General features: G+C 39.9%; 1 protein-coding gene across 2 annotated transcripts; it reads left to right on the top strand.

The window, feature by feature from the left end:
• The first annotated feature begins 3,778 nt into the window (after positions 1-3,778).
• akap17a (A kinase (PRKA) anchor protein 17A) lies at positions 3,779-10,598 on the top strand. Of its 2 annotated transcripts, XM_072445076.1 has the most exons (8): positions 3,779-3,903; positions 4,875-5,222; positions 6,959-7,177; positions 7,413-7,625; positions 8,166-8,314; positions 8,464-8,704; positions 9,733-10,240; positions 10,286-10,598. In XM_072445076.1, exons 2-8 carry the CDS (start codon positions 4,893-4,895, stop codon positions 10,531-10,533), a joined length of 1,908 nt encoding a protein of 635 aa, XP_072301177.1. In that variant the 5' UTR covers positions 3,779-3,903; positions 4,875-4,892; the 3' UTR covers positions 10,534-10,598. The 2 variants fall into 2 exon arrangements, with proteins under 2 accessions (XP_072301177.1, XP_072301176.1); XM_072445075.1 differs by having other exon boundaries at positions 9,733-10,597.
• Positions 10,599-10,830: the final 232 nt, after the last annotated feature.

Below are 10,830 nucleotides of genomic sequence, written 5' to 3'. Positions count from 1 at the left end.
TTTGTTTACTCTGTTTTTGCAGTTTAAATACGCTCTCAAGTTTCTTCTTTGCCTATTATTTAGTAATAAGCAATTCATGAAAATATTAATTTTGTTACCAACAAAATTAGATATTTTGGTAGAATCATTACTTTCCTTTCACTTCTGCCTCTCCTTAATATCTGACACCATGATGTGGAACATTATTTATTACAATGTACAACACAATAACAACATTTAGAGCCTCATTTGATCTTGATATTAAGAATGATATTAAGAAGCAACAGACTTCTCACTTTAATTTATTTGAGCATGAAATATTTGAGAAATTGTTCCATAACTTAACTTTAACCTATATTTTGCTTCATCATAAACAGTGCTAACATTGTTTCAAATTGTTCAAATGCTTTATCTACGGTTTTATCTACTAAAGTGATGGCCACAGTTGAACATTGCTGTCTGAGTGAAAACAGTCTCATTCTGCTGAGCCAGCAGATTGTCCTGGACTGATAGAGCTGAATAATTGACGTCCTTGGTCCCCTCTGTCCCGGGCGGCTTTGGCCCTGTGTTTAGAGTTTATCCATTGCTTCCTGTCCACTAGCTGTCCACCTCTCGCTTCTCAGTGAATATTGACTGCCTTCTCTCTGCACCTGCTGCTGAGGGACCACTCCAGGAGGCCTCGGATTACACTCAACAACATCCATTAACTGTATAGCTTTTAGAATGGAGGGTCGGGCCATTGAGATACCACATGTATCATTGGGAGAGAAAACAGAAAGTAATACTCAATGTGGGCATTTGTGTTTACCATTACTTGATCTAAATGCAATTTTAAGAAACTAAAAACTTAAATAATTGTTTTTTTTTCCAATATGGCAAAGTCTATACATCATCTTACAACTGTGTGCCCCACTACAACATCCAAAAATAGTTGTATCAATATCATAGGCTGTAATTATAATCATAGTAGCAGGAGAAAATGTAGAAGAAACTTTGAGTGGAAAAAGTGGACAATAAAAGTAGCATAACGCTTCCCTCCACCTCTGTTTTTGAAAGGTTGTGCCATTGATCAGGGAGTTATATTATACCTTGAACATTTTAATTGGTCATGGCTTTTACAAATCAACTCTTCCCATGTCCTTATGGGATGTGGTTTGAAGGCTGCTCATCACACACTCTGACTGTGCTGGCTATACTGACCTACATTCACAGGGAGGGAGCAATGCCTATTATGTAAATTCCTTTGCCATCTTTTCAGGGAAACTGTGCCAACTTTCCTGCCTGGGGCCTCCACTGGACATTTATTTGTGTGTCCAATCCATTCACTGTTGCCTTTCACCCGAACATGTAGCACGTTCTCTGTAGCCTGCAATAAAAGCCTGATTCAAAACAGAAAGATTTATAGAGACACACAACCCTAAACAACCGAAATGTGTGGGCTAATTTAAACAGGAATTTTACACAGCTATATGTTTTCAAAATACACTTTTTCAAAATGTAATTCACAGTAGCCTATTTAGAATTGTTTGAAAGTTTGAAGGTCCACTATCGGATTAGTGAAAACCTTATATTGTCTAACTGTATGCCATAACATATAGCGAATACAGAAAAAGTATACTCAAGTAAAAGCATAGACTATAGACTCAACTACAAGTAAAAACATTCTACCAAATGTATGGGCTACTTAATGTAGCATATGCAATATCAGTTATGCTTGAAAAATATTACTAAAGGTACATGTACCTTTAGATTTATTAGCATTTAAATTTTACTTCTATTTATAACTTTGAAATTGAATGAAACAGTTTTAACAGTTTAAAGCTTAAACCTTATTGTTTTAAAAGACAATCCATACATTATTAGAGTCAGAAAAGGGTTTATTGTAATTGTCAGTGAACAAAATTCACAAACTAGGAACTTGCTTTGGCGTTAAGTTGCAACAAACAAATTCATAATAATAATATTAATAATAAATATAGCCGCAAGCGGCAATGATCGGCCCTCGCCACGCCGCCGCCACGCCGCCGCCACACCGCCGCCACGCCGCAAGAGGAGGGGGCGCTAACGCGCCCCAATTGTCCTTTTATTACGCCTACTGCTGAATCTGTGACGCTGTCACATCTTCTCCCCTTTGTTTTACCATCAAAAAGCAATTTTATTTTTAATTCTTGGCAAAATGTGCGGCTTTGCCGCACAGACACCGTGACTCTTTGAATGAAAATGTGGATAACTTTTGATGGTCTTGAAGATGAGTCTCACCAAATTTCAGGTTAATAGGGCTGACGCCCTGGGAGGAGTTTGTGAAAGTCTAAAGTGTAAACATGTTCTGGCGATTTCCCCATTGGAATAACATGAAAGGTTTCGGTCATCGTTACGGCAACGCCATAACAATTATGACATGAGTCATTGACTTTTTTGATGGGGATGCTAAAATTGAGTTGTGTGTCAAATTTCATATAATTTCGCAAAACTAAACATTTAACCTCCATATAAAATCTGTAGGGGGCGCTGTGGCGCCAAATGAATTTATTTCACTTCAAGTAGGTTTAGGGCAAAGAGTTTAACAACTGATTCTAATTTGACGCAATTCGGACTTTATCTGCGCAAACGGCAGAAATTTTAAATATGGGAGATTTCTGAAATTCTAGCTACAGTTTGCGGCTTCGCCGCACCGAGACCGTGAGAGGTATCAATGTAATTTGGATAACTTTTGATGTCCCACTCCTCAGTAGCATTTTCACCAAATTTCAGCTTTTTAGGGCCAACGCCCTGGGAGGAGTTCGTAAAAGTACGACGTTTGGAAAAACTCCGAAGTCATGTTTAGGGGGGTTGGTCCCGAGAAGAAGAAGAAAGAAAGAAAGAATAATATTCCGATGCGAAAACAATGTTTCCCATTTTTCAAATATCATAAACTATACATTTTCGGAAAGCGCTCGCGCTTTCCTACCTCATGGTGTGGGTCCCTGGTCACTGACGGGTACTTTCGTTAATTTTGAGTGGGCTCCGCCCACTTTGTGTTTTTGGCCCTCTATACAGTAATAATGTTCAATTTTTGCATTACATGCTTATATGCACGGAACATGCAAGAGATGGGGAACGTATTCGTGAGCTACTTAGCGCAAATGAGTGCTTTATATGGGGATGACGACCGCTTCGCGGTCGTCATCCCAATGTAAAGTGCTCGTTTAGTGCGAACTTTTGCACGGGCTTCGCCCGTTTACAACGGTAATGTTCCATTTTCCTACAACTAATTAGTATGCACGGGGCGTGCATGAGTGGAGGAGTGCGTTAGTGAGTGTTTGGAAGTGGGCGAGCGCTTCGCGCTCGATTTTGTGCGCACTACGTGCGCACTTTCGCAGCCGTGCTTCGCACGGCCTTACGAGATTAATAGGCCTCTCGCCAGCTTGTGGCGCTCGGGCCTAATAATAATAATAATAATATTAATACTATTAATATTAATATCAATATTAATATTAATATTAATATTAATATTAATATTAATATTAATATTAATATTAATATTAATATTAATATTAATATTAATATTAATATTAATATTAATATTAACATTAATAACAATAATAATAATAATGATGATGATAATAATAATAATAATAATAGCAAAACACAAACTATATAAAATAAGGCATTGTTGTGGGTTCTATGGTTTGGAGGTTTAGTGACAGCCACACAATGAGACAGCTTGTTCATTCAATCATGACCTGTGGGCTCTGGGTGCAGTTCCCACGTGTCCACATGACGTCGCTGTTTACAATTGTGCGGCTTGTTTCTACTCAAAGGTCAAAGTGCGCTTCTTTCAAAACGGAAGACGCTAGAGTTGCGATGTTTTTCTTTAACAAGAAGCCCTAGACAATTGTCTGTAATTGTGACACTATATATTTATTCAGGAAATACCAATGTGAGGTGAGTGGCATTTAGCTAAATGTTCATTTCATTTTCCAGCCAAGTCCTTTTGAACACATCTGAAGCTAACAGGCTAGCTACACAGCTAATGTTAGCTTTTTTATGAGTTTACTTGTATTTCATGCAACACTAAATGAGCTTTGATTCTAGCAGGGTAATATAGTTGATTTAGGATTCATATAAATGTGGTGTAAACAGTTTTATACAGAGACTATGGTGGCATAGACGGTCCTTATTTTAATAATTTTATTTAATACAATAAACACTGGATTGACAAGGACCAGAGTTTCTACAGCTTTGCTCTGTTTCCTCTGACAGATTGTGTGTAGGTCCTCTAAAACCTTGTATTATGTCATGAAATGTGCTGGAGCTTTACTTTATTCATTTGTCATCTTGTCATGTTGAGACATGTTATTTGACACAAGGCGCTTTGCTACTTCGGCCGTGTGATTAAAACATTTGTCTTTTTTAAAACATTGTAATTATGTGAGCTACTGTGTCCAAGTTGCTTCTTTCTGGACCAATAAAGTTTGTCTAAGTCAAATAACATGACATTGCACCAACTACATTATTCATAAATCTGATCTGCCGATGCAAGATTTAATGTGCGCCATTGTAAAAGTCACGTAACTAATTCAACTAATTGGAATAATCGTAACTAGTCAAGCATTAACATAATCGCTATTGTTTTAATGATTACATTGCTAACTGGACTATACAGACTCTAAAACACAAAACCTTTTATAACAAAAACATTGGTATTTTAAATGATTTTTTTTTACCAATAATACACTATATATTTTTTCCAGAAGCCTTCATTTTCTATGTTTCAACCAGTATTATTTGATTAAAATGCATTTAAAAATTCTCAATGTACAAAGAACTAATCGTTTGACTAGTCGACTATTAAAATAATTGTCAGTTGCAGCCCTCGTGTAACAATTATCTGTTCTCTTCTTTCTGTTCCAAAGCAGTTTCCCTCTGTTACTATGACCACCACAATAGTCCACGACACTTCAGAGGCCGTGTGCCTGTCTGCCGAGTACAACCTGTACCTCAAACCCATCGCCAAAATGACCGTCAGCGTCGCTCTGCCCCAACTCAAGCTGCCGGGCAAGAGCATCTCCAACTGGGAGGTGATGGAGCGGGTGAAGTCCATGGTCGCCCCGGAGCAGTTCTCTGCCCTGCGCATCTCAAAGAGCACCATGGACTTTATACGGTTTGAAGGAGAGGTGGAGAACAAGACTGTAGTGAAGAACCTCCTGGCTCGCCTGGACGGGAAGACCATCAAACTGAGTGGATTTACTGACGTTTTGAAGGTAAAGATTCTATGTCAAGTTCAGATGAGGAGCGGGTGCCAGTATCTGTCTGCATCTGAATGTTAGAAGTATCCAATAGGAACAGTAATGTTTTAAGACTTGCCTGTATTCCTCCCACTGTGTAAATCTTATTTTTTACTACCGCCATCTCATAAATTCTGCTGCTTCTACTTCTTCAACCACTACTTATGTTGCTACTGTTTTCATTAACAGACAGTGCAATAATTACTAGGGTATTGTAGTTAATAATCATTTGAGTAGTGTTGGAGTAGCTTAACCTCCGCATTAGGGCTGCACAATATTCATTTTTGTGATACAGAGTCAGAGATACAGTCAGCATCCGAGGGAACATCCACTAATGAACCTGTGTGGGGAAAGCAATCCATTCATTTTAATGTAGAAGAGCTGCTCCATCACCCACTGTTCAACAACTACAAGAGCAAACATTAACTTTACTGTATTTATTGTTCCAAATACAAACATGAAGACGGGGAGAAGAATAAAATGGTCGGCTTAAATTTGTATAATAATCCCAAAATGCCCCAGCTGTGGGCCGCCTGCAGTATTTACTACCACAGAACAATCCATGTACTTTTCGGAGGTAAACACCACATCAACCCCCATTAAGGCTCATTTGTGACTCGTCTTGAATTAGTTGGGCTTAAAATAGACATAATTGCCAGGAAACTTATTCGAAGACGGGTAAAAGTAGATTTTATTGTCCATTTTCTGCACATAATGAGATGAGGTTTATTCAGATAACGAGACACTACACTCTGAGGACACATCACAGCAGCTCATATCAGTTTATTGCAACTGGTTTTAGTCATCAGACTCTGTGAACACGGGTGTGTGAATGAGTGGTTCTTTGAGGTGAAGCACTCTGAGAGCTTCTTTGAACTTAGAAAAGTGCTATAAGAATATGACCATTTATTTACCATTGGTTACACAAAACATGAATTACTTTTGCATGAGGACATTTTGATCTATATTTGTAAATAAATCAACATTTGCCATTTTTTGCGTTGAACACATTTCTCTAGCTCGAGGTAACAGGTTGGGGTTGTCTGTACCTTGAACTTAAATATTTTCCCACAAGTTATATTTAAAACTCGGCAAACCAAACTTAAGATTTCTAGCAAGTGTTTCCCAGCATCTTTTTGGTCTTATAGTTTTTGAGTTTTTTTCGTGCCTTTAGGTTTGGTCCAATCCAGTGCGAAATTAAAAAAAAACAGGATCAGTTCACAATTTAATTTATATATTGACCTCAATTGTTTTACTGTAGCATGTTTTGATTGATATAAGTTTATTCTTGTGTTGTTTTGTGCTGCGTATTGACCAGGTCATTGTGCTGCGAGAATGTGTTCTCAACTGACCTCACTGGTAAAACACTGAATAAATACATTTACTCGGGCATCATTAGGCTAATTAACAAGACATGAGATTGACAAAATGGGGTATATTCAGGCCATGGCTACTTTACCTTGGACCCTTTTCCCCACAGTGTAATATGGCCTAGGACAGTATATCCCTGGATATAATTTGGACAGTTTACTCTGGTGAGGATTGTAGGGGGTATTTTTAGGTGCCTTTTTAAAGATGCAACCAAACCTAACAAGACTTGCATTCAATAAGAGCAGTTATTTGTTAAACTGTCTGTTTTTAGACAACCCTTTTCAACTGAGTATTTTTTTTATAAACTGCATCTTTGACTCAGGCTGACTTTGTGTCCTTAGGTTCGTGCTGTGGAAAACAAAGTGGACTGTCCCACACGTCACGACTGGGACTCGTTTTTCCGTGACGCCAAAGACATGAACGAGAGGCTGCCGGGCGAGAGGCCCGACACCATCCACCTGGAGGGACTGCCCTGTCGCTGGTTCAGTCACAAGGACAGCCAGTTCCCTGACCGGCCGTCTGAGGAGGTGCTCATCGCTGTGTTTGAGACGTTTGGAAGGGTAACCACCTATCTTTATCATGCAGAAATTTAGGGCTAAAAGTTTAGGGCTGCAAAAATAATAATGCAATAATATTATTATTATTATGACTGATATTATTATGTCCTCAACATGAACAAAATGGCAAAAAATGATCAAATATTGCTATATTAAAACAGTTATCAAATATAAATTTTTAGCCCTACTAAATATTTCAAATGTTCAAGAAATTACTTATAAATGACTTATTTTGCAGGTAAGGAAAGTGGACATCCCGATGCTGGACCCCTACAGAGAGGAGATGATGGATAAAAACTTTAACACGTTTAGTTTTGGTGGCCACCTGAACTTTGAGGCCTATGTCCAGTTTGTGGAGTACGGCGGTTTCACTAAAGCGATGGACACACTGCGGAGCATGAAACTGATGCTGAAGGGAGAAGATAGCAAAGCTGTGGCCTGCAACATAAAGGTACACTTTTACATGTTTTTATTTATACTTGCACTATACTTATACAGCTAATACAGTTGTGATACATTCATTATTCTTCCTAATCTTCTGACAGACTATTACATCATGTTGCTGTGATGAGACATTTTGACTTAGGAGCTCTTAATGTAATGACAGTTAAAGCTGCATTGTCATTATTTCCTAGATGAAACACAGGGTGCCTTCTAATCCCGACACTTCTCATTTAAGCAAAGTGAATGAACACGGACAAGACCAACGTTGATACTGTGTGCCGTCTCAGATTACTTATTGATTCATTTGTATATTATTTTAGCATGAAACTATTGCTAAACTCGGCATTCCTTCATAAATTGTATAACAGTTGTATTAAAAATAACCTATTTACAAAAAGGAGGAAATTGTCGGCCAGATATAAATACGCCTTTATCCCTCAAGGGCAATTCATTTGAGCAGCATCAGACAATAAAGACCTAAATAGTCAATATTGTAATAACTGAACAATATTGACATTCCTACTGTGTGGTTCTATTCTTCTTCTAGGTGAGCTTTGATACCAGCAAGCATCTGAGTGACACGGCAATAAAGAAGAGAAACCTGGAAAGACAGAAGTTACAGGAGCTGGAGAAACAGAGAGAGGAGCAGAAACGCAAAGAGAAAGAAGAGGAGGAGCGGCGGAAAGAGGAGGAGAGGTAAAGTCAAATTTATGTTGCAAAAATGCATCGCCAAAAGTTTGAACAAGGTTTAACACGAAGGAAAGAAACATTCTAGATTATTTTGTCGTTGTTATTGTTGTCAGAAAACGTTTTCCTTACAGTTTTATGTGACATGTCTCTTTTAGAAAGCAGAAGGAGCAAGAGGAGGAGGAGAAGGAGAGGAGAAAGGAGGAGAGGCTGCGCAAACGTGAGCAGAAGCTAAAGGAGAAAGAGGAGCGCAAGAACCTCAAGAAGGTCAAGAAACAACAGGAGGATGAGCAGAAGAAACTCCAGATGAAGATCGCGATGGAGGAGAGGAGGCTGCTGCTCGCCCAGAGAAACCTGGAGTCCATACGGCTGATCGCTGAGCTGCTGTCCAGAGCAAAGGTACCATGATCAATCGAGCCGAAACTCATAAAGACGTCACAATAACACAGGCAGCGCTGATGAAGACACGGCAGACTGCATCCCGCCCGAGCAGAGATGGGCGCCGCATTCGAAAGAGCCGTTTTGCCTGGGCAGGTGGCTGCGTAAACAGATGGTGATCATTTGTGAACAATTATGCAAATTGCCAGGACCGTCTAATCGCTCTATGATTGATTTTCAAAGGGCTGCAGAAGATTGGTGGCAAATGACACTCGCTATCATCGTGCGCTGTTACTGTCAAACCCTACGTGATTATCTGGCTTATGGAGAGGACATGTTTTATGGATTTGGTCCAATAAAATTTAGCGCCTGGAGCTAGTCATTTCAGGCTCCATACACAGAACAAAGCATCTGTTGTTAGAAGACTTTGGTTCGATAAACTGAATGGATATTTTTTTCAGTTTTTAAGCTTGTCAAAAGTGCCACAGTTCAACATTATTCATTCACTCGCCAAGGGTTGTCAAAGCTAATCAAACTAGATACTCATTTGAGCAAGTATCGATACCAAAAAACATCACACCAACAGGAGGAAATATGACCTTTACTCAACAGTTTTAGAATGATCTTGTGGTATTGAAAACTACATTTTGATTGAGAATTATTCCTTTCCAAGTTTATAATGTTAGCACCGTGACAACATTAGCAGAGAGTGCCACATTCACAAAGGTTCTAACTGACCAACACTAAGATTGCATAAACTTAAATGTTCCATTAAAAGGTACACTGTATGTTCTTAAAACTTATGTTCTTTTATTCTTCTACATTTTATATAATTTACTTCCTGGTTACTTGGCAACCTGCCATAATGTAAATAAGGGCCATAACCTGCCTAATTTACACAATAGTTTTTATTTTACTCCTTTCTTTTGCTAAATGAATGTTTTATTTTGGATGGAATTGTTATGTGCTTCCTGTAACTTTCACCTTCTTTGTTTTCTTCACAAACATTGTCATTCTAAAGTTTTTCTTGTTATTCTCTGTTCTCTCAGGCTCAAAGGCAAAAGCAGCTGGAGAAGGAGCGGGCAGCGCACGAGGAGCTGAAGAGACGAGAGGAGGCGCAGCAGAGGGAGGAGCTGTCCCGCCTGCAGCAGCTGGAGGCCTGCAGACGGCAGCAGGAGGAGGAGCTCCACCGAGTGGAGGTGGAGAAGGAGCGAGCACTGGAGCTTCAGCGCCGAGAGAAGGAGCTGAGGGAGAAACTGCTGTGTAACCTGCTCAAGAAAAGCGGTGATAAAAAGTCTCCAGATACTCAGGAGCGAGCGTTACTGGAGGCGAGTGGAGCCAATGACTTGATAATGGGCGTCCTAAACAGGGTCAATGGGGTAATGGCAGAGAAGTCTGTTGTGGTGCAAAATGTGGAGGTAAAGAAAAGCAGAGAAGGCGGAGGTGGAGATCACAAAAAAGACGATGCAATGAGGAGTAAATTTAGTAAAGAGAACGCAAAAGTGAAAGAGCATCCGCATAGAGTTTCAAGTCCTCACAATCGAGGTAGAGGGAGGAGTTCCAGTCGCCACGGCAGCAGCAGCAGCAGCAGCAGGAGGAGAGGTTCCAGTCGCCACGGCAGCAGCAGCAGGAGGAGGAGTTCCAGTCACCACGGCAGCAGCAGCAGGAGACGCGGGAAAAGCAAGAGCCACAGCAGGAGCTCGAGTCGGGACAGGAGCAGGAGCAGCAGCGGAGGGCGGGGCTACATGCACGGTCGCCACGGACACGGCAGGAACAGGTCTCGAAGCTCCTCCTACAGTCGATACAGGAGGCGCCGCAGCAGGGACGGGAGCCATTCAAGGAAAAGATAGACTTAAGTTTAGATCGACCGTGTAAGAAAGATACAGAGGTGATTTCAAAACATGTTGCACAGAAAGAGACGACAAACAAAGGAGATTGGACTAGGTTTGTGTTTACTCTCTATTTTCCAGTTGTTTCAGATCATGAATAAGAAGTGATAAAAGGCATACTTGTTGACTACTAACTACAGATTTGACCGTTCAGTTTGGACTTTTATTTTCTTCAAAGGGCATTGTACATCCTGAATGTTATCGCACTATAATTAATTAAATGAATGAGCAGCACCAAAACCAGTAAGACCCATTGCC

Source organism: Eucyclogobius newberryi, unplaced genomic scaffold, assembly GCF_026437365.1.
Source record: "Eucyclogobius newberryi isolate DKJ021-1_F unplaced genomic scaffold, fEucNew1.0.hap1 SCAF_14, whole genome shotgun sequence".
Lineage (NCBI taxonomy): Eukaryota > Metazoa > Chordata > Actinopteri > Gobiiformes > Gobiidae > Eucyclogobius > Eucyclogobius newberryi.
The sequence above is the reverse complement of the archived record's forward strand: the minus strand, read 5'-3'. Positions and strand labels throughout refer to the sequence as shown.